At 44.6% G+C, this 24,316-nt stretch overlaps 1 protein-coding gene across 3 annotated transcripts in view; it reads left to right on the forward strand.

The window, feature by feature from the left end:
- CHGA (chromogranin A) overlaps window positions 1–17,533 on the forward strand; it is a 98,188-nt gene extending 80,655 nt beyond the window's left edge. For 2 of the 3 annotated variants that reach the window (XM_069208214.1, XM_069208216.1), the window contains 3 exons: window positions 6,979–7,476; window positions 10,997–11,472; window positions 17,002–17,533. In XM_069208214.1, coding sequence (XP_069064315.1) covers window positions 6,979–7,476; window positions 10,997–11,472; window positions 17,002–17,085 — 1,058 coding nt within the window. In that variant the 3' untranslated portion in view covers window positions 17,086–17,533. Of the gene's footprint in view, window positions 1–6,978; window positions 7,477–10,996; window positions 11,483–17,001 lie in introns of all 3 variants that reach the window. The other variant, XM_069208215.1, reaches the window with a different exon arrangement.
- Window positions 17,534–24,316: the final 6,783 nt, after the last annotated feature.

The following is a 24,316-nucleotide window of genomic DNA, read 5'->3' on the forward strand; positions in this document are numbered from 1 at the left end:
CTGTCAGGGGACCCTTAAGCATTGTGAAATAGGGGTGGGAGAAAGCTCCCAAGGCTACCCCTCAGGATGTGGTTGGCTACATGCTGGCCCTTCACAACCAGATGCCACGCTTCTGCAAAAAGGCCAAGAGCAACCTCGAGGCCAGTCAAGAGGTGACGAAACACTGGTACGACCAGAAGGTCACCCTGGTGGAATTTCAGCCTGGAGACAGAGTTTGGGTGATGGAGCCAGTGGAGCCTAGAGCTCTCCAGGACCGCTGGACTGGCCCATTTGAGATCAAGGAGCATAAGGGGGAGGCCACTTACTTAGTGGACCTCCTGTCCCCTAGGAACCCCCTAAGGGTGCTCTACGTGAACCGACTGAAGCCTCATTTTGAGAGGACTGAGGTCAACATGCTTCTGGTGACAGATGAGGGTATGGAGGAGGAGAGTAAACCTCTCCCCGACCTCTTCTCTGCCAACAAAGGTCAATTCTCTAACTCCCTGACCCAGGACCCGCGAGGGGACTGCTACCAGTTACTGGAGCAGTACTCATCCCTGTTTTCCCTTACCCCTGGACTCTCACACTTTTGTGTCCATGACAAAGACACAGGAGACAATCCCCCTGTAGAGAACAACATTTACAGGTTGTCAGACAGGGTGTAGGCCAGCATCAAGGAGGAAGTTGCCAAGAACCTGGCTCTCTGGGTGATTGAGAAGTCTAGCAGTCCTTGGTCCAGCCCCATGGCGGTGATACCCAAGGCTGCCGCATCTGGTGCCAAGCCAGAACTTAGGTTCTGCGTGGACTACCTGGGTCTCAATTCTGTCACAAAGACAGACTCTCACCCTATCCCCGGAGCTGATGGGCTTGTAGACAGGCTAAGCGCTGCCAAATTCCTCCGTACTTTTGATCTCACATCGGGGCACTGGCAGATCGCCTTGACTGAGGGGGCCAAAAAGAGATCCGCTTTTTCCACTCCTGAGTGACATTACCAGTTCAGAGTGATGCACTTTGAATTGATAAAATGCCCACTACCTTCTAACGGTTGGTTAACGGGGTCTTAGCTGATAAGGATGCGTTGTGCACTGCCTACCTAGACGACATTGCCGTCTACAGTTCCAGCAGTGAGGAACACCTGCTCCACCTCCAAGGGGTGCTACAGGCCCTGCAACAGGCAGGCCTGTTAATCAAGGCCAGTAAATGCCAGATTGGGCAGGGTTCTGTGGTGTACTTGGGACACCTAGTAGGTGGTGACAAAGTGCAGCCCCTCCAGGCCAAGATTGAAAAAATCATGGCCTGGCAACCACCTAGAACCCAAACAGAAGTGAGAGCCTTTTTAGACCTCACTCGATACTACCATAGGTTTGTTAAAGGTTATGGCACCATAGTGGCCCCCTTAATAGAACTAACATCCAAAAAGCAAGCTAGGTTGGTGAATTGGACAGAGGCTTGTCAGAAAGCCTTTGACTCCCTAAAGGAAGCCAGGTGCACGGCACCCATGCTCAGGGCCCCTGACTACTCAAAGAAGTTCATCGTGCAGACAGATGCTTCAGAGCATGGCATAGGGGCGGTTCTAGCACAGCTGAATGAGGAGGACTTAGACCAACCAGTAGCCTTTATTAAGAGAAGGCTACTACCACGGGAACAGATGTAGAATGCCATTGAAAGAGAAGCATTTGCTGTGATCTTGGTACTGAAGAAGCTGAGACCATACCTGTTTGGGACTCACTTCCGGGTTTAGACAGACCACAGGCCCCTCAAATCCTAAACTCTTGAGGTGGTCCATTTCCCTACAGGGGATGGACTTTATGGTGCAGCATCATCCGGGGACCGACCACGACAGTGCTACTGGTCTCTCCAGATTCTTCCGCCTTAGCGATGAGAGCTCCAAAGGGGTTGGGTAGCTCTCCCCTCTTTCAGCTGGGGGGAATAAATGTTAAACCTGACAACCTTAGGGTGGCCATCCCCCTACTTTTTGCCTGCCTCCCTCCACTTTTCTTACACTGTTTTGCTGGTTTTAGGACTCTGCACACTTTACCACTGCTAACCAGTGCTAAGGTGCATATGCTCTCTCCCTTCAACATGGTAACATTGGTTCATTCCCAATAGGCATGTCTGAGTGCACTACATGTGCCCAGGGCCTGTAAATCGAATTCTACTAGTGGGCCTGCAGCACTGGTTGTGCCACCCACATAAGTAGCCCCTTAATCATGTCTCAGGCCTCAAATTGCAAGGCCTGTGTGTGCAGTTTCACTGCCACTTCGACTTGCCATTTAAAAGTGCTCGCCAAACCTTAAACTCCAATTTTCCTACATATAAGTCAATGCTTAAGGTAGGCCCTAGGTAAACCACAGGTGCTATGTAGGTAAAAGGCATGACATGTACATGTGTGGTTTATATGTCCTGGTAGTGGAAAACACTTAAATTCATTTTCCACTACTGTGAGGCCTGCTCCTTTCATAGGATAGCATTACGGCTACCCTTATATACCGTTTGAGTGGTAGATTCTGATCAGAAAGGGGTAACCAGGTCATATTTAGTATGGCCAGAATGGTAATAGAAAATCCTGTTTATTGGTAAAGTTGGATTTTATATTACTAATTTAGAAATGCCACTTTTCAGAAAGTGAGCATTTCTCCAGACTTAAAATCCATCTGTGCCTTACAGCCTGTCTCCAGTCAATGTCTGGGTTGGGCTGGTTGACAGATTCCTTTTGCAATTCACCCAGACAACCCAAACACAGGACACTTAGTCACACCTGCACTCATCTACATACTGAATGGGTCTTCCTGGGGTGTAAGGGTGGAGGGCCTGACACTTGCATATCAAAGGCTCGTTTCCTACCCTCACACATGGACTGCCAAACCCCCTACTGGGACCCTGGCAGACAGACCTGGACTTAAAGGGGAACTTGTGTGCTTCAAAACTACTCTTTGAAGTCTCCCCCACTTCAAAGGCATTTTGGGGTATTTAAACTGGGTCCCTGACCCCACCAACTCAGACATTTCTGGACCTAAACCTGCAACATGTCAACAGGAACTGCCTGGCTGCCCAAAGGGCTCATTTGGACTGCTTTGCTGAGAAGGACCGCTGCCCTGCTGTTGCCCTGCTGCCCTCTGGCTTTGCTGAGAAGTGATCTCCAAGGGCTTGGATTGAGCTCACCTCCTGTTTTCTGAAGGCTCAGGGCCAAAAAGACAATCACTTCAGGAAACTCCTTGTGCGCTGAAAATCGACACACAGCCTGCCTTGTGACGAGAAAATCGCTGCACAGCTGAACCGGAACAACACAGCCCAACTTCACAAGTAAAGATTCGACGTAGCGTCTGCCTTGCGACAGACAATTCGGTGCCCAGCCCTACCGGATCGATACACAGCTGAACCGGAACGACACAGCCGATTCCCCGAGTGTAAAATCGACCCAGCACCTGCCATGCTGCAGAAAATTAGATGCATTGCCACGCCAGATTGACGAACGCCTGTGACTTCTTCCAGCGTGCCCAGGATTTCTGACGCACACCCCCTTTTTTTCCACCCATCTCCTCCTCTGCGGTCTCCGTGTGTGTTATTTTTGACAAAAACCCAGGTACTTTGTGTAATCAAGAGACACCTGTTGATTTTTAAGATTTAATACTCTTTTTCAATTTGCAAAAGTGATATTTCAACTTGTGCTTATTAAATCTTTATCGTTTTGACCTTAATTTAACCAGATAAATATTCTATATTTTTAAAACCTGTGTGGTGTATTTTTGTGGTGTTTGTACTGTGTTACTGTATGATTTTTTGCACAAATACTTTACACCTTGCCTTCGAAGTTAAGCCTGGCTGCTCAGTGCCAAGCAACCAGAGGGTGGGCACAGGATAATTTGGATTGTCTGTAACTTACCCCGACTAGTATTGTGGTTACTACTTGGACAAGGGTGTATACCCCTGCCAACTAGAGACCCCATTTCCAACATATACCAACATTTATTGTACTCATCTCAAAATTATACAAAAATCACCACCACGTGGTGGCCTGTCATAAGTACTGGTGTTGACAATTAAGTGCTGGTGCTGAGCACAAGAAACCACCAGCTCAAATTAAGCACTGCATCAGAGTTTCTATCTCAGGAGCAGGCCCACCTCAGTGGAGTGCAAGTCTCAACTGAGGAATCCTACTACTGAGATGCTGCTAGCAGCATTGAAGGTGTTTCCAAAAGGCTGTGCCTCTGTCAGGTCAGTTGGGATGGGGAAGAATCTGGGAAATTTGGTACTAGTATAGTTTGTCTCTGAAAGCATCAGCAAATCTGATGAATAGTCGCTCAAAGGAGAAATATTCCAAGGTGCCATTAGAACTTGTGTACGGTAAATTATATGACACATATGCTATGCAGTGCTACTAGCAAACCAGTTGTTCCTACCGGAGAACAAACCCCATTACATGATTCATCCCTGAGGAAAAACCATAGAATCTACCAGCGATCCATTTGGCTTTTGGTTCAATGTGTTTTTTTTTACAGAAACCTACTTTTTAAAACAAAATTGGAAATATGATAACACGTCTATTTCTCCATTTCAAAAACAAGAATTGCAAATTACCAGGAATTGCGAATAATGGTTGTTGATACCAATCCCCATTTTTATGCTGGAAGAAATATTAAATCTAGACAAATTTGTAAATACTGAAGCTCTTACACTCTGACATACAGCTAGACAGATACTCAGTTGCGGCTTGCGGGAGGGAAAAGGGGCAGGGTGGTGCGTGGCCAGGGGGACAAAAAAAAAAAAAATATATATATTTTTTTTTAATTTGCCTGTCTTGCCGCATCGTTCCGATCCGCTTCTCTTTTTGTCTGAAGTGGCAAGCACAGGCTCCCTGCTTTAGGATTGGACGGAGCACCCTGGCTGGGCGCTCCGAGGAAGAGTAGAAGTCTCTGCCTGCTGTCTCCAACCTAGCAACACAGTGCTGGGTTGGAGAGAGCCTAGTGCGCATGTGTGTTTGGCCAGCCGAGACAGCCGGCCAAACATACATGTGCACTGAGGGGAGTGCTGTGCACTCTCCCAGGACCCTGTCACGCCCCATGGCCCCGTCCTTTTTACAACAGAACCATAATAAACATAGTTTATTATGGTTTTGTTGCAAATGTTTTGCTGCTGGAGGGGGGGGGGTGACACTCCTCAGCCATAGCACAGGAGCCTCCCCTGCAGCTACTTGAACTATGAGAGACACAAAGTGATTTTATTTATGTTACAGATAAGCCAACAAGTATGACGCAGTACAAAATACAGAAAGGTAGAGAAAGAGCTAGGTACATTGGGTTTGGTTCCTAAATATCTTTTGAGGTTAAGCTGTATTAGGCTGGATAGAATACACAAATACATATGGGGAAGTATCATGATGGGCTTTTCAGGAACAGCGCAGAGCTCATGTTTTATGCGCCTGCACTGCCTAAAGTGAATTGATTTAACCATATTTCGTACAGCGCAGAAACAGTGAGCAAGGTCTGTTTCTAAACAGTGCTGTCTGAAAATCAAGCACCAACTCAGAAAAATATTTTGTTAAATGAATTACGACCTGGAGGCACGTGATATAAGAGCTGGCCCTGCGCTAGAAAAGCCCATCATGGTACAGAACCTGAGGCTCTAATTTTCATACATATAAATCAGATTTTCTCTAAGTTAATGCATGAACTTTAGAAAGAACAAGCTGGAAACAGAGAAAAGCAATCTCTGCACACCGTTCCCAACTTGTTCTGTCTAAAGTTGATACATAGCCCAGGGAAATCCTGTGTCATATGTATGATCTTTAGACGCCTCAGACCCAAAAATCGGGCACGTGGCTGTGGGCTGAGCCAAAGTAGCTCATCGTAAAATGGCCCTTGGCTTCGATGTGTCTAAAGTTCATACATGTACCTCAGAAGTTCTCTGATTAATGCGACAACTTTAGAAAGAACAACAGAGACTTGCAATCTTTGCACACTGTTTCCGGCTAGAACTGTCTAACATTTGAACATTAACTGAAAGAAATTCTGCTTTATTTTCATAATCCTACGACTCCTCAGACGCAAAAAATAAGCACTCGGCTATGCGCTGAGCCAGCACAGCTCATCATGATATGGCTCCTGTTATTTGCCATTAAGATGTCCAAGTTAATACACAGAGCTCGAATATTCACTGAGTTAATGCATGAACCTTAGAGGTCACAAGTAGAAAACAAAGAGGCAGTCCATAATTCACTGTTTCCAGCTTGCTTCCTCTACATGTCAAACCACACACACAAAAACAGGTGCTTGGCTGTGTGCTGAGTCAGCGCAGCTCCTCATGGTAAGGCCTGCACTTTATTCCTGAAGGTTGAGTGAATTAATCTAAATTCCTACTAGGACTAGAAAAATGACAATGGTTTTACCTAAAGGAGTGTTTAGGAAGTGATCTACTGCAAGTGTGGCTACTGTAGTGTTGGGGCCCCAGGCCCTCATGCTACTGAAATGATGTGACGCAGACACAGTGGTAGGGTTCTGTTAACTGGCCCTGGGCACGTGCGCCCGGCCCTTTTTATTGGCAGGGTCACCTGACTGGTGACGCCTGTGTTGGATGGGTGTGGGGGTGTCTGTAAAGGCAGCCCTCAGCTGAGTGGCTGGTGGAACACTAGAACGTGTCCAGCAGGGCACTACAGATACCACACACAAAGTAGTAACCTCCAATGCATTATCCTACAGACACAGTACAGGCTTCCTATATTTGTCTGAGCAACTAACATACACCCAGATTGATCGTTTGTCAGTAGTGAAGCAAGTGCACTAAATCAGTTCAAAAGCATTTTTTGCTGCAGAATTTTTTACTAAAACAAATATAGAAATATAGTGCCATAATTTTCCACACTTTACAACTCTAAAGTGTTTGGATCGGGTACTGGATGAACTCGAAGGTCCAGGAAAACACATTGAAAATCTATTACAAAAAAATTAGAGAATCAACTCATTTCAGAAACATTTAATATATTGTCATTTTTTTCTTCTTCAGAGAAATACAAGGAAATTACGACCGAAGACTCTACCATTTCTTCCACTGAGGTGCATGAAGAAAACAACGAAAGGGACAGAGAAAAGAATACTTCAGAGGAAGAAAGAAATAGCGTGGAGGACAGCGAGCCTTCTGAGCATGATGTTACCCCGGAAGAGGAAGAGGACGAGAACAAAGAGGCAGACGAACCAATGGAAAGCAACGAGATTGGTGAGCAGGAGGAAGCGGTGACAGATGAGGGCATAGACAACCATATCACTGACGACATCAACGCTGGTGAAGTCTCCGAAGAGAAGCATCAGGAGGAGAACACACATGAAAGCCAGGAGCTCAAGGAAGAGGAAGAGCACGTGACCAAAAAGCATCACGAGGATGCGGAAGAATATGCCAGCGATGACCACGAGGAACAACGAAGTGCCTCGGAAATAGAGAATCTTGCAGAATCCAAAAACAAAGCCAGCCAGGAAGACATGGAAGATGAAACCCAAAGCAAAAATGGTGCGTAACTCAGAGCACGTTCTTACTATGTGCAAAATGTGTTTAGCTTCCTGGAAAAAGCCGCTGAAATGAATATAGAAAACCCATAGTTGTCAGTGTATAAACTTAACATCGGTATTAGGTGCAATCAATTCACACATGAGTTTCCATGAGAAATCTATTAGCCATTTTCAGCAATTGAACATTCTTGGGTAACATGTCTCCGTCAGAACTTGAGTGTTCTGCGGACAGATTGTCCAAACTGATTAATAGAAAGATCCTTTCAGAAACCAGTTAAGGTCAGAGCAAAGGCTGAACGTATAAAACAACTGTACACGATAGTGGAAGCAATATGAGCAAGTGACAACTGGCAGTATGGAGCCCCTGGGCCGTCCTAGAGGGAGCACTGGTATGCTTGTGTCATGATGGTGTTGAAAGTGCTGCCATATCTTGCATAAGCCTTAGGATTCCACCATCTGTCTTACACAGTTGTGAAGCAACCCATTGGAACCTCAACCCACCAGGCACCGCTGATGTAGACTCCATGACACTCCATGATGACCAGCTTCCAACAAATCATTCAATACCCATGTAAGTCTTATGTAGGCTAGGTCACTATCCTGAGAGGTGCCCTGCCCCCACAGTGAAGATCTTCAAGCTCCATAGATGACAAGAACCTTATGTTCTCTAGTTACCCCATATGTCACAGGTAGCCTCCGTTATTATCTATGTGTTATGTACTCCACCACATCTGATACTTGCTTTCTGTGCACTGTTCATGTCTGTTCCACATGCCAGTGACTGGAACATGCATGTCTGACCTTTGGCCTTACACAGCAGGGTTTCGGTGCAGGCATTGGCTTTCAACCAGGCCTTTCACCTAGCATCAAAATACCACCATTAAACGCCAACTTTGTGTTCATTGAAAAAAAACATAAAACAATTGTAGCCATTTTTCAAAATCACAATTTGTGATGTTTGTGATCTTATAGGTGATGCCATCAATTATGTTATTTGAGACATCATCAGTAATGTCATTGGTGATGTTATTTGACATATCGTGTGTGAGGTCCTGAGCAGCACATAAGTTATACTGGGGTTATGCATTGTGACTGTAACTTCACACTAAATGGTTTTTTTTCACAGAATATATACTTATATAGGTCTTATTGGTACTTGAAGAGTGGAAAAGATAAATACTAAAGAACTTCATTGTTTTAGCTTCTAGTACCACACACACTCGCAAGTTCTAATGTTTCTGGAAAAATTTGTCTAGGAGATTAAAGAGGAATGAGATAGAAGGCACACATACAGCTGTCACCATACCATAGCGTGAAACAGGATACAAGCGTGGAGCAAGTAACAGCACTTACACAACAGGAAAAGTCATACTCAAAGTAGAAACTGCCCTCATGTTCACCAAATTAGTTTCCAGCTTGACAGGGGAGGGGGGTCAAATCATTAAGTGACTGTTTTATGGAATGCCATCTGCAATGAGTTGACTCCTTGTGCTAATACCTACTGTTTATAAATTAATTTACATTTTATGCCACAAACTGATGATGCTGTCACCCCAACTTAATGTTCCTCAAATAGCTGACCTCGGGCGTTTGACCGGATTTGCAAATGACCACAAATTGCATTGAAATGAGATGCGAGCTTGCACTGACCATCAGCATTTAGCTGTTGGCACCTGTGAATGCAAATTGGGAAAAATGCAGAGACAAGGCTTACAATTTGTTTTTTCTCAAATACCCCTTGCCCATCTTGGTCCTCATTTTTAAAAAATAAAAAACATCAAAATGAACTGAACAGTTACGTTATAGTCATATTTTTCACTTGCAAGAAAAGGGAAACAGGGAACAGGAATGTTGGGGACATTCTCTAGGAAGGGCTGGGAAAGGAGAAGCAGGGAGCATCTTTGACTCTCAAGGCTTTTCCATTAATGTTGAGCCAGGGATGCTCTACAGAGTACTGCAGCAGGCGTCCAATTTAGTTGGACCATAAGCCATGCCCTGTGCCAGCCCCAGAGGTCCCAATCACCTTCAATCAAAAGATCCTCCACCACAGATCATCTCTTCTCTGTCGGCTGACAAGGGGGTTATTGGGTGTTGGTTTCTGCAGTTGGACCCAAATGCTAGTGAATGGCAGCACAAAGGACCTTGAGCTGTCTATGCGAAGAGGGTGAAGGTGGGAGCAAGGGTGAAGGCTCTATGTTTCGGCATGCGTATGAATCTTCCCTGATGCCTGCTTGTGTTCCCTGCCTCACTGTCTGTCTTCCAACTGGTCAGTGGAAACCGTTCTCATACTTTGTGCTTTACTTGGGCCACTGAGGATACAAGCATGATAATATGTGTTTTATTGGGGAAATGGGGAAACTGGCATGATGTTATGTGATTGACTGGAGCAGTGTGGGAACTCATGTGACACTATGTGATTTATTAAAGCATGGTAGAAAATAGCATGGCAACACGCGCTTCGCTGATGATAAATGTAGGGACTGGCATTGAAATATGAGTCTTACCAAATAATCTAGCAACCAATCTGGCATGGCATGTTGTGATTTACTGCAAAGAATTGTTTACTGGTGTGCAAAAATGACCTTTACTGGGCCAATATGGGATCAGCGTAGCAATGTGTGCTTTACCTGGACAGGCATGGCAATGTGTACCTTGCTTGGGCAATGGAGAAATTTAATTTGTGGCAATATCTAACTTGAAGATTAGTTCTGCTATCAGAGGATTAAATGTAAGATATGTAAACTGCGGGTGACCTTTTTCATGCAATAGCCCTATGATACAATAAATCTTTTTAGACCATTAGGCCACATCCAGTGGTACACGGAGCAGGGCAGCCCTATTATGATCAACACTGCTGTCAGCCATTCACAATGAACACCATACTGTTGGCAGCACCATGGAACATGTGATCAGTATGCTGGTCTTACTTGCAGCAATCTGGAATATTTAATGGGCATGTATATACGTATAATTTGGAACCCCCCTAGAAAATAATGGCAGCAATCTTCCATATTCTGATAGAACCATACAATGTTGGTGTTATTTTATTCTCTGAAACATGAGCTCTAAGAAGCTATTAACTGGCACCGAAATAGTAGATGAGCATTAACTTTACTGGTTTATATTAAAAACGTATGTCATTTTCCTGCGCAACAAGTTTACAATAGAAATTATTTTATTGGTAAGCCATGTCAATTCTATCGAGTGGGTGGGATCAACATTTGATTAGCGTAGTCACTGGCATATCGAGGATGGTTATTGTGATGTGGTGTGTGGTGCAACTGTAGCTGCATGTTTCATCACTGTCTGGCAAGTGAACTTCTCAAAATGAGACCTCCCCGTGCCTATTGTTTATACTTTACTCTCTTCCCAATGGTGCATTCTCAGTGTCTATGCTTGAGTTAGTTGTGCGAGATTGGCTCGTGAATTAATACACCTTATATCTTTAATACGTTAAAAATCATTACACATCCGGCCACAGTAATTTCTCAACGTGTATTTTTTTTTTGTTGATTTTATAGAAGATTTAGACAAAACAGAAGATGCACTGGATGCTGAGAAAAAGAAGAGCTCTGAAAGTGAAGAAAAATCCCAGGAAGACGATGGAGGAATCCATCACTTGCAGAATGATATGAGGCACAAGGAAGACTCTTCCCAAGTGAAGGAGTCAAGAAGTGAGGAGACTGAACTATCCTCTTCAAAAGAACTAGAAAACTCCAAGAGATGGAACAAGATGGATGAGTTGGCCAAGGAGCTGACATCAAAGAAACGAAATGTTGATAATGAAAGTGAAGAGGAGGAGGAGGATTCAGATCGGTCCATGAAAGTCCCCCTTAGGGCACGTAAATTTGACTTTAACAGTAGAGAGCGTGATACCAGAAGATCTTGGCCGCATCACTCAAATGAGGACAGTGGTGAAAGAATCCTTGAAACTGCATTCAGACCCACCCCAGAGGAGAAAAAGGACGAGGAAGGAAGCGCAAACAGGCGAGCAGAGGTTAGTTGAGGTACCGCTTGCATTTTTAATTATAACTTAATTGCGTAAAAATTTAAATGCATTGTGACTGAACTCAGAAGAATGCCCGTCTTACATTTACTTTATCTAATGGTTCACTTGCTACAAAGACAAGGGATTTCAACATTCAGGGTTCAGAGCACGGACCCAGTGTGAGATGTTTGTGTGAAGAGTCTTTGTGCAGTTGTGATACTTTGTTTAGTGAATTTACCACAGTTCCTATAGGCAATGTGCTAAAATAGGATGAAAGCCCTGATGGTTAAAGGGCTCACATCAATGATGTGCAACTTGCATACTATGATCCAGTGAGGGCAGAACCCACGTCTGTGCATACCCGCCACACTTGAGGCTTTTAATGTTTTTTATTCTGAATCAAAAGGGAAGCAACTCGGGTAGAGCATCAGCTTCAGAAAGTCTACATGTTCAAAATAGTTATATCAGCTCACAACCTTTTGAGGACACTTTCTCTTCCTACAACAGAAACACCAGGAACTTCCACAATATAAACAATAGCCACTGAGAAGCTGTTTTGGTCGCACTTGGCTAGAGCATGGGTTCTGCGGGAAATTAATTCTAGTGGTGCACCCTGATACTTTCATTCCGATACCACTTAGAGATCAAAATGTTTCCCTCGTGAAGAATTTGGAAATATGTATTCAATATAAATTCCCAGCATCTTGCGATAAAAATAAGTATAGTGATGTCTTAATTTAACTGTAACTCAGCAACAAACCTTATAAAAGCGATACCTGTCTACATTTCATTTACGTACTAAATAGTTCATGATAACACAGAGAATTTACCGTGATTTAAAGACATTTCTGGAAGATGTAATTTCCCAACAGGGAGGACCTTTACAGGAGTCACAGTAGTGAACAAATCTTGCCATCCATTGATTCAGTATAAAAGGTGTACCAAAGTAATAGACCTGGTTGTAGCAGCTGCCAGCCCTTTTAAAAGAATCCAGAAACCCTACATCATTGTAACTTTCACACACGTCTACTGTGCCTCTCTCCCCACACTTCGAAGCTGTTGTAGAGTTACTCCTGGAGAAATGTGACGAAAAGCAAAAATAAAAGTGACATTTTATGTTCTATGAAATGTCCCCATGCATGGGGTTAGAAAATACAGGCATGCAAAAGGGTAGTGGATCCCCCTGGCATATGTCTGCGGCTTTTGGACTCTGAATAGTTTCTGAAGTTGGAAATCTCTACACATCATGGATCTAAACCTATGTCTACTGGGAATTCAGATTCTTTGTAAATCAGCCCCACTTGCCTCCAGATGAACGAGTTTCTCCAATGACCTTTCAACAACAGAAATGCCCACCTCTCCTCGAAGTTAGGATCTGAAAGCCCATCTTTTCGGATAACACTGCATCATTACATGCTAGGATGCTCCACTTGCAAGATCCTGCCTCAGAGTTGGCAATCCTTAATCATATCTCAGGGCTACTTACCTTGTTCAGGGCCCAGTCGCATTCTAGTTAGGTATGTGCTCTACCAATACTTCTACATACATACGTGTGTGCATGCACACATGTATCGGGTTAACAGTACCCCCTAACAAAAGGCTTCATCTACTCTACTCTTAGCAGAGGGTATCTCGTCACTGTTTACTTCCTTCCAGATATATTTGTTTTTAAGAAGCTGCGTTTGCAGATTCCAAAACTTGTGAGTTTTGCAGTTTTACAGTAAAAAATCCTCCTTTTTAGTATCACGAATTTCTAGCTCACACTATTATTAATATATTGGCAGTGTCACTTTAAACATGACTTTGTCATCTAAGGACACGAATGACTAAAGCATGTGAAAAATCACAGACATATATTATAGTGAACATGGTTTGAGATTAATCATCCTGAACATGCAGACGGTGGGGGGGGTGTTTGGAGAGGGTGGAGGGTGGAAGCACACTTATATTGCACAACCTCATTGATCTGGGAATGAAAAAGGACGGGGTTAAATATGCACAGTAATGTGCAGTAGAAAGGATGATGCCCTGGAATAATATGTCCTCAGTGAAAGATGTCCATCATCGCAGGTTTCAATCCAGAAAGCAACAAAGTGAAAGGCATGTTTATCTGCGTCTTCTGTGAGGCAGACTGAGGACGCATGAGGTTGCTGCTACTCCTGTGGTCCACCTTTGACCTGGCTGCAGTGGTCAAAGTGGACGGGGAATCTTCAAGGCAGCTTGTCAGAGGAATTTTTTTGGAGTGATGAAAGATGGTATCCTTGAATGGTTGGGAGATGCCCGTTTGTGGGCTTGCCACCTCGCCTCATGCACCAGTGCACCATATTTCACTTCATGGTTTTCACTTGACAACCTAACGCATTGTGGAGGTTGCAGTCTTGGTTTTCTGACATTGAACATGTAGGACTAATCATGTAATAACACAATGTGCATCCTAAATGCCTATCACTGTAAGCAAACATGGCGCCTTAACCCTGCGAAGGGGTACCCCAACCTGAAGTGTGTTTGTTTCCATGAGCCTTCAGCTCCTGCGCTGACTAAACTCCAAGGGGACGCAGCACGGCATGCTGATGCTGGCAGTACTCTGGCGGGGGGGGGAGGGCTGTTAGCCCATCCTGATCTGGAAAGGAAAGCATACATGCTCAAGAGAATTATGATATCCAGGGAGGCGCAGCCTTGAGTAAAATTGCAAAAATAATGTGTATTGACCAAGCAGGCCAGGCAACGCAGTATGAAGGCAGAGTCTCACTAGGCAGGAACATAACACGTGATTATCTTTAAAAATTAGTGTCATCGGTTGGGAAGTGGCTAGGGGTGGTTCCTCTTCAGGGGCCCTAAGGTGTAGCCGTGCCGCCTGTGAGCCCAATGAGTCCCTGCTAAATACACAATTACATCTGTAATAGTTTAGAAGTGGTGAGGCAAACACTGCTTTACTGTTTAAATGAACGTTGCAGGGCGCAAGTCAGGCCCCTCGGCCTCTTCACCAAACTGTTGATTACAGGGGGTGGGGCGGGGTGAGGGTTTAGGGGGCTGAGCGTTGATCCAGCTACAAAGGGGGTCATTCTGACCCTGGCGGTCATGGACCGCCAGGGCCAACGACCGCGGAAGCACCGCCAACAGGCTGACGGTGCTTCCATGGGCATTCTGACCGCGGCGGTACAGCCACGGTCAGAAACGGGAAACCGGCGGTGTCCCGCCTGTTTCCCGCTGCCCCAGGGAATCCTCCACGGCGGCGCTGCAAGCAGCGCCGCCGTGGGGATTCCGACCCCCTTCCCGCCAGCCTGGTTCTGGCGGTTTTCACCGCCAGAACCAGGCTGGCGGGAACGGGTGTCGTGGGGCCCCTGGGGGCCCCTGCAGTGCCCATGCCATTGGCATGGGCACTGCAGGGGCCCCCTAAAAGGGCCCCACATAGATTTTCAGTGTCTGCGTGGCAGACACTGAAAATCGCGACGGGTGCAACTGCACCCGTCGCACCCCTTCCACTCCGCCGGCTCCATTCGGAGCCGGCATCCTCGTGGAAGGGGGTTTCCTGCTGGGCGGGCGGGCGGCCTTCTGGCGGTCGCCCGCCAGCCCAGCGGGAAACTCAGAATGACCGCTGCGGTCATTTGACCGCGGTGCGGTCATTCGGCGGCTCCCGCCAGGCGTGCAGTTACCGCCGCCGGCGGGAGTCGGAATGACCCCCAAAGTGTTGTTTAGAAACGCAACACTTTGTAGGTGAATGTCTGGATTGCACACGTCTAAGGGGCGTAGTTCAACTACAATCACAACAATCCATCTTATCTAGCAGACATACTGACCATGCCTCTGACAGAAACAGCATAACTGCAAAAATGTGGCTCTCAGGGGGGACATCAGGTCAACCCTGAGGGAATCGGTGAGCACATAGAGCAGCCGAGCGAGGACCCCCTGCACTGTCCCAGCTTCTGATAGGACTGTGCTTCCAGCCCTGACAAGAAGCTGGGAGAGGGCCTGAAGTAGGTCATCTAAAACCTGCCCTTGCAGCCCTGACAAGAAGCTGGGAGAGGGCCTGAAGTAGGTCATCTAAAACCTGCCCTTGCAGCCCTGACAAGAAGCTGGGAGAGGGCCTGAAGTAAGTCATCTAAAACCTGCCCTTGCAGCCCTGAAGTAAGTCATCTAAAACCTGCCCTTGCAGCCCTGACAAGAAGCTGGGAGAGGGCCTGAAGTAGGTCATCTAAAACCTGCCCTTGCAGCCCTGACAAGAAGCTGGGAGAGGGCCTGAAGTAGGTCATCTAAAACCTGCCCTTGCAGCCCTGACAAGAAGCTGGGAAGAGGGCCTGAAGTATGTCATCTAAAACCTGCCCTTGCAGCCCTGACAAGAAGCTGGGAGAGGGCCTAAAGTAGGTCATCTAAAACCTGCCCTTGCAGCCCTGACAAGAAACTGGCAGAGGGCCTGAAGTAGGTCATCTAAAACCTGCCCTTGCAGCCCTGACAAGAAGCTGGGAGAGGGCCTGAAGTAGGTGGGAGAGGGCCTGAAGTAGGTCATCTAAAACCTGCCCTTGCTGCTCTGTCTGGCTCCTCGTTAGGCATCAGGGCTTGCTAGTTCCTATGTCCAGGACCAGGTTCCTCCTCTGCTGCTGCCATGGATCTCTGATTTGCCATAAAAGGAAGAAAGGTAAGTAAAAACAAAATCAGTGTTGTTCCCCTGTGCAGCTCTCTGTAAAATTGTGTTTGTGAGTGATTGAGAAGGAATGAGATTGAGTGACAGTGTGTGTTAGTTTAATGTTTCAGAGTGTCAATGAGAATGAAAGAGTGAGCGTCAATGAGTGAGCGAGGGTGAGTATGAATAAGGGAAATTGAGGGAGTGAATTAAGCAGTGTGAGTGGGTTAGAATCAGTGAGAGGGGAAGATTGTGAGGGAATGGGAGTAACTCAGGAGTGTCTCTATCAGTTGTGCAGTAGGTGCAGTTGCACCAGGGCACAAAGCCCAGGGTGCAGTTGCTTCACTTTCAAAGCAGAACATCTGTAGCCCAGGAGCTCAGATCAGAGACCCTCTACACCAGTAGTTACGAGTGAGGGTCAATGATTATAAACGTGGGAGTGTGTGTTCAAGTGTGCTTGTAGGTGAGAAGCAGGGAGTATGAGTGTGTGGGTACATTTGTGTGTGAGGGCGCCCAAGGACAATTTTGAAAACAATAAGGTGGACCAGTTGCAAATATTACGCTCAACCACTTTCAACACCCACCACTGGAAGTAGCCAAGTTAGCTACAGTGTTGGACTAATGACCAAGGAGATCATGTGAAGTGCCTTGTTTCTATTCAATGTTCAAGAAAAGCAGCCAGTAAATGAAGTCTTTCCGGAATTTCATTTAGTTTGGTGGGATTGTGTTACTGGATGTAATAATACAAAAATTGATAATAAAATGTTTCTCAATAAATATTGGTACAATACCTCCATCTTGTGGGCTCAAGGGCAAATTTCAGTGTTGTGTTTCTTCAATGAAGTGAACATTTAACATGAACAGAAATATGCACGTAATCACCACTGGCTAACAGTAATCTCTACGTAATTGTATTTTAGGACCAAGAACTAACAAGCTTGTCAGCAATAGAAAAGGAGTTGGAGCAAGTAGCGCACAAACTACATGAACTAAGAAGGGTTTGAAGCTTGAATCGCTTTCTCTGATGGAAAAAAAGTTACAAAAACATGAAGAAAAAAAATCAAAAATTTACTATTGCACCTTTTTTACACTGCATTATAATTAAAAAAAGAAAGAGTAAAACTGCAGCATTTCATATAGAAATGACAATGTCGTTAGTAGAGTCACATCTGTCAAACATTAACACTGTGCATATAATCGGCTTCGTACGTCATTTTGTGCTGTTGTAAATTTTGCAGGTGATGATGCTGTGTTATCTTACCCGACTCCTGTACCCTGAGCTGCGTGGCATTACATGTCTCCTTATTTTTTAATGACTGCTTTCTAGGAAGAAAATCTTCCCCATTAGTCCCACACAATGAATGAAAAACCACACTGCAATAAACTGTTACCTTTCATTAAAGCTGGAGACTGTAATATATTCGAAATTAAATTTATCTACGGAAAATGAAATACAGATGTTTGTGTTTTTTGTTGTGTTTTGCCAAAAAAAGTGTTGCAAGATATCAGAGAGTTATAAAAAAGAATGGGGTGACAACTCAACTTGAAATAAACTAGTTGATGATGCTGTTAGTATGGCGGACACTCATAAAAGAAAGATATGAATACGGTTTCATGCAAAGCCAAAGATTATGAAATACCAGGAAATAAAATTAGCCCAAATCTGAAAACCCTTTGAGGTTGTAATTGTAAATCACAACTACAAAAGAGTACCGCAGAGTTCAGTAAAAGAACTGATGACGTCCGTAAACTATAAATATCTGTTATCATGGGAGTATGCATATGCTATAACTACGCCTTTTATGTTATGGTACCTTACAAAAATGAAGGCCCGTATTTATACTTTTTTTAGCGCCGCATTTGCGGCGCTTTTTGACGCAAAACGGCGCAAACCTACAAAATACAATGGGCCCGTATTTATACTTTTTGACACTAAACTGCGCTAACGCAGTTTAGCGTCAAAAAGTTTTGCGCCGGCTAACGCCATTCTGAAGCGCCATGCGGGCCCCGTATTTATTGAATGGCGTTAGCCGGCGCTAGCAGACCGGCGCTGCCTGGTGTGCGTGGAAAAAAACCACGTACACCAGGCAGCGCTGGCGTAGGGAAAAATGGCGTTAGGGCGTCTTAAAATGGGGCAAGTCAGGTTGACGCAAAAAAATCGCCTCCACCCGATTTGCGCCATTTTTTATGACGCCCAGACGCCATTTACATGACTCCTGTCTTAGTAAAGACAGGAGTCATGCCCCCTTGCCCAATGGCCATGCCCAGGGGACTTCTGTCTCCTGGGCATGGTCATTGGGCACTGTGGCATGTAGGGGGGCACAAATCAGGCCCCCCTATGCCAAAAAAAAAAAGAAAAAAAAAAAGAAATTATACTTACCTGAACTTACCTGAATGTCCCTGGGATGGGTCCCTCCATCCTTGGGTGTCCTCCTGGGGTGGGCAAGGGTGGCAGGGGGGGTCCCTGGGGGCATGGGAGGGCAGCTGTGGGCTCATTTTGAGCCCACATGTCCCTTAACGCCTGCCCTGACCCAGGCGTTAAAAAGAGGCGCAAATGCGGGGTTTTTTGCCCCGCCCACTCCCGCGCGTGATTTTTGCCCGGGAGTATAAATACAACGCATTTGCGTCGCAGTCATTTTATTAGACGGGAACGCCTTCCTTGCATCTCATTAACGCAAGGAAGGCGTTCACGCAAAAAAATGACGCTCATTCATCATACTTTGGCGCTAGACGCGTCTAACGCCAAAGTATAAATATGGCGTTAGTTTTGCGCCGAATTTGCATCGAATAAAACGACGCAAATTTGGCGCAAACGGAGTATAAATATGCCCCAATGGTATTTTGCAAGTTTGCGCCGTTTTTGCGTCAAAAACGACGCAAATGCGGCGCAAAAAAAGTATAAATACGGGCCGAAATGTATTCCACATCCTGATTGAGAGGCTCTAGATTTGGAGACAATCCATCAAGATTGCAGATTTGTTTCCGCAGTAGTAAGAGAAAAATGGGAAAATAGCTCTTCCGGTCCTGTGCGCCCTGGAATGCTGTAGATTTGTGGAGAATGACAAACATTCTCCATTGATTTCCACATCGAGACTGCACATGTAACTTTAGACCTGTTGAAGCTTGAATTAGGCGTGCAGAGTGCCCCAAAGACTCCAACAGTTGTGGTTGTGCAGAGGAAGACTTTTCACCACGACAAGAATGTTTTCCATGTGGAGAAATAATGAGTACAAAAGTAAAAGTCGAAATGCACATATCCACTGTACTTAATTCTATTCACACTGCAAAAATTAAAAGTGCTAAATTTAGGCCAGAAGATCAACAACTTCCATGGTTTTTGCAGCTTGCTGAAAAAAAATTGCACTTCGTAGGCAATCTACGCATGTCATCTCCGTTCGCAACATTTTCTGTTTTTTTTTTTACATTTGCTCTTTGTCCCTATTAACAATACCATTCAGTTCTGTTGGTGCCAGAATGGGTTTGAGACATGTTTTGTTGTAGGTCCAGTACTAACAGCATCCTGCCGTCTAATGTTGGTTCTGAATATGACTAATTGTTATTCGCCAATAATGATTTTAGTTTCCAGCATGTGCCACCGAATTATGAGATTCACATTAACTCCTCAGAGCTGTGTACTTACACTCAGGGATTTCAGCTGCTCAAAGCTGCCAAATCTCCAGGTGGAAGACTGGAACAAAATTATGAATTAACAAATTAATTGGACCCAGAAATATCGCTTTCTACAATTTCTTATCTGTTAGGGTTCCCCTTTCCTCAATTCATCAGGGTTCACCACAGAATCCTCATTAATTCTGCACTTGAAAGAATTAACCAGACCTCTAGTATCGATTGATGAAAACATTAACACCTGCATCGGGGTGCTTCATAGGCCCTTGGACGTTATTATAATTTAGAATAAGTGGATAGAGATGGTTCAACTGTATCAGTTACAAAACAAGCTTATGAATAAAACGTTTATTTCTGGTGCCTCTAAAGGTGGCACCATGACAACCCTAGCCACACCCATACTTGGCATCTTTTGCAACAATGTGGGTTCTAAAAAACACACTCAGCTGTAAATCACACAAAAAGGTAGTCTTCATTGCATGTGTGTAAAAACGGTTTTATTTTAGCTAATTATTTTTTGAGTGCATGTTCACCGAGAGGCATCCTGACAGTAGTAAATATAGAACAAAAAAGGCAACAAAAAACAGCTTGCAAATATTGCTTTTAAGGATCAACATATACTAACCAAAATTAGAGCGACTGAATAGCTCTAGAGATTATTTCTGAGTTTGGTAACTAGTGTGTGGAAAGTTCTGCCTCCACTGCAAGATTGCTTGAAGGAAGAACCTTATAAGAACAAGAGAGCACCAGAAAATAGAGTTCTCCTGGGTACATAATGAAACAGCTTCTGAGACAAAAAACAAGACCCTTTTGGGCAGAAAGCTCAGTGTTAGAAACCGCTTTAAACTTGCTTAATCCTGAGTTAGTGAGGCGAGGTCACGAGTCCTGCAATATGTTCTCACGTGTGCAGTCCACACACAAGTCATAGTGCAATATTGTTGTGACATGGGATATTAGAAATGCAGTAATCCAGAAGAACATGAAGATATTAACTCTGATAGTGGCAAACATGTTTTCTTGGTGATATAGGTTAACATTGGAGTTACCTTGTTACATCTTATAAGTGTAACCTCCAAATGGGAAGAAATGACCCCTTCATGTTTGGAGTCACAGGAATCATGATTTAAAATCACAGCTTATGGTGCAGCTGGATTTTTGAATTGCAATTCTGAAAATGCCACTTTTAAAAAGTTGGCATTGTCTTACCTTAGCTATTTGGTGCATGCAGCTTATCTCTGGTCCCATAACTTGGTAAAGATGGCAGTTGCGCTTTGTGTATTCCTCCAAGACAACCACAAAATGGGAGATTAGGTGTGACTTAATGGGTCATCCTAGGCAGGATGGGAGGACAGTGCTGGACACAACTTCACTTAAACCTGAATATTCTGTTCCCTGTCTACATACTAAGGGCTTAATGATCATGTATTGTCACTCCAGTCAGCTTGGAGCCAAGCAGGGGATCACCTTGCACTTCAAAGTCACTGTCTAGATAGAAGTTTCTCCCTCCTTCCATAGTAAGGGCACCAAGGTATGAGTATGGGACATCAGAAACCACTACTTAAGTGAACTTCTGGACCTTTGGGTACTCTGTGAGGAAGAAGAACTGCTATGCTGCTGAAGGACTGCACTCTGCTAGACTCCTACTGTGCTGTGTTGACCTGCCCTCTTGCCTGGGAATGAGAAGGACTAGACTTGTATCTCTCCTGCCCAGATCCCAGAGTGACTCCAATGGCTAGTTGGCTGGCTTCCTGATCTTAGGTCTCAGGGACATAAAAGACTTCCAACCAACCTGCTTCTGCACCTGGACTTTGATATCTGTGAGTCTACCCTGCCAAGTGCTGCCCCAGTCCCGGACCCTTGGAAGCGCGCCTAAGGTGCTTCCCCGTGTAACCGACACATCATCTCTGCTGAGTGGTGGATCCCCGAGCAGAACCAATGCATCTCCTTGGCTGAGCTGCGCACTTTCGAGCAGAACCGAGGTATCACCACTGCTGCGTGGATTGGACTCAGCACTGAAGACTTGCATCGCCATCTTGAGTTCAATGAATCACCTTCTGAACCACCACTGCATGATGCTTCCCTGGAGCAGGTCCTCACTTCCCTCATCAACAGCAGCCTCGACGACGATACCAAAGCAGCTCCACCACATCAGAACAGACGCATTACCGTGGTTGTGCAACATATCCTCGACACCGGCCTTCGCATCGCAAGCACCATCAATGGAATCCTCGCAATTGATGCAACAAAGTCCTTGTAGTGCAGCTTTGCCGCATCCTAGAACCAACGCATCACACTGGCTAAGTGATACATCTTTGACTCTGGTCCACACAACGATCCACAGCCAGGATTTAAGATACTTGCAGGCCCAACTGGGACCTTGTAGCTGGCTCATGCTCCATTGTAGTCAGCCTAAATTTTTGACTTTGTCGCTTGTTGCTTTCTACCTCTACCCTACAGTTTATTATTTAAAAAATCATAACTCAAGTTCCACTGATTGGATGTTTGTTGTGTTGATCTTTTTCTATTCATTAAGCCAAGCTCTATTTTTCTAACCTGGTATGGGAACCTTTTTGTGTAGTGTTTTCACTATTTTAATGTCTGAAGTGTTGCACAAATACTTTACACATAGCCTCTGAGTGTAGCCTGACTGCTCTGCGCCAAGCTACCAGAGGGTGAGCACAGGTTAATTTGGGGTTTGCTTGTGCCTTATACTGACAAGAATTGTGGTTGTTGCTTGACCAGAGATCACTCCACAGTCAGCCAACAACCCAATTTCTCACAGTTATTAATTCTAAACGACTAAGATAAAAAAGATTTGTTGAAAGTGATTAGGCTGCAACCAACCCCTAAAGATATGGACCAAGTAAGGTCTTTCATGGAATTGGTGAATACTATCCAAAGTTTGTGCAGGATTGCACAGAGAAATCAGAAACTCTAGGGTGCCAATAGGGAACAGGAAATATTTTAGTGGCCAAAGAAACAAGAAGAACCCTCCAAAAGAGGGCAAAACTAGGCCTGGAAGGAATTTCCCTCATGCTGGAGCACGTAAAGTAATTTCAGAAAAAAAACACATTACCCTGACACAGGATTACCAAAAATTATGAGATTACCCCAGCTCCCGTAATTTTTGGGGAAAATCCTACCACAAGAGCACCTTTACGCTATTCTTGTGCTGCTGCATTAAGCCCAATTTCTTATCACCAAATGCATCCTTGCATCAATTTTGGACACAAGGGGGCATTTTTGCCCTAAAGGCAAAATAACGCTTCTTGCATAATTCTGTGTAATCACACAGAATTCTTAGGTAATTCTGTGTGATTACGCTACATTGAATTATACGAGTTACGCCCACCTCTAGTAAAAACAGAGACTTGTGATGTGTATATTTTGACACCCTATGATGTGAGAAGAAAGGCATTCGTTATATGCACATCACATAGGTGGCATCCTTTTACAATATCGTGAAGGGACCAGGCTGCTGCCTTTGCATCTTAGATCCTCGACTGCAGTCGTGAGAGAATACTCAGTGATTGAAAGGGAGGAATTGACTGCTGCATTGACTTTATCTCCTATGTGTGGGGTTTGAAATTCGTTCTGAGAACAGATCACAAACCATTGCTGAGGGTACTGCATCTGGAGGCAAGTCTAAGGCTTCTGTGTGTTCGGCCAGGCTGGCTTCCAGACTGCAGAATTATAATTTTGTGGTGCAGTATCTTCATGGTGGAAAAAATCAGGTCAGTTGTTTGTCACAGTTACCAGCAGATAAGGAGAATGTGGAATTATGTCTGGAAGAGATTGCGGAGAGTGTGCGGTATGGCCTTGAAGATCTTAGGGATGCAATCTATTAAGAAGAATGGCATTGGGCAAAGAGGCATGTTGGCGCTAGGAACAAGTTTGAATTGAAGATTAAGGTTATTTGAAAAGCCACGTTTTTAAAGCTTTTCTAAGCATCAAGCAAGATTAAATATGTTTGACAATAAGAGGGAGGTTATTCCAGAGTTATCGACCTAGATAAGGCTCGGCCTCCAAATCTCAGCTGCTTAAACCTTGTAATTTTATACAGCATATGAATATTATATCGCAGCTGTCTTCCAGTAAGAAGCGGTGTAAAAAGGCCTGACAGAGTAAACTCTTCTGTGTTTTGGTAGACCCAGCGCAAAAGGCATAGAGTCGTTTATTGAATGTGCTGTTTCAGTAGCAGGCAGCATAGGTTCGTTTTGGCTTTTGTCACTGAGTGAAATTTCCTAGACATGATGCAGGCTTTGGCCAGTTAGGAATGGTTGTCATGTGATTAAAAAAAAAAACTTTTCTTCAATAGCTCAAAATATTAAAAGTTAAACACAACATGGTTCATGTGGATATATTAAATGAGGTTGTCATCTAAAATGGCTCCTAAAGACTTGAGTGCCACAGCATGATGGGGCGGTTCACCCTTCGAGTTCGGCTTAGCAGTATGGACCAAGTTGTCATTATTATTTCCTAGTATAACAATTTCTGATTTGCCGGCGTTCAATTTGAAAAAGTTGTCTGCCATCAAACATTGAACTTTTGAAAAGCAGCTAGTCAAGTTAAGGGAAGAGAGGCAGAATGACTGATCGAGTCGCATTA

This window comes from Pleurodeles waltl, chromosome 9 (genome assembly GCF_031143425.1).
Source record: "Pleurodeles waltl isolate 20211129_DDA chromosome 9, aPleWal1.hap1.20221129, whole genome shotgun sequence".
NCBI lineage: Eukaryota > Metazoa > Chordata > Amphibia > Caudata > Salamandridae > Pleurodeles > Pleurodeles waltl.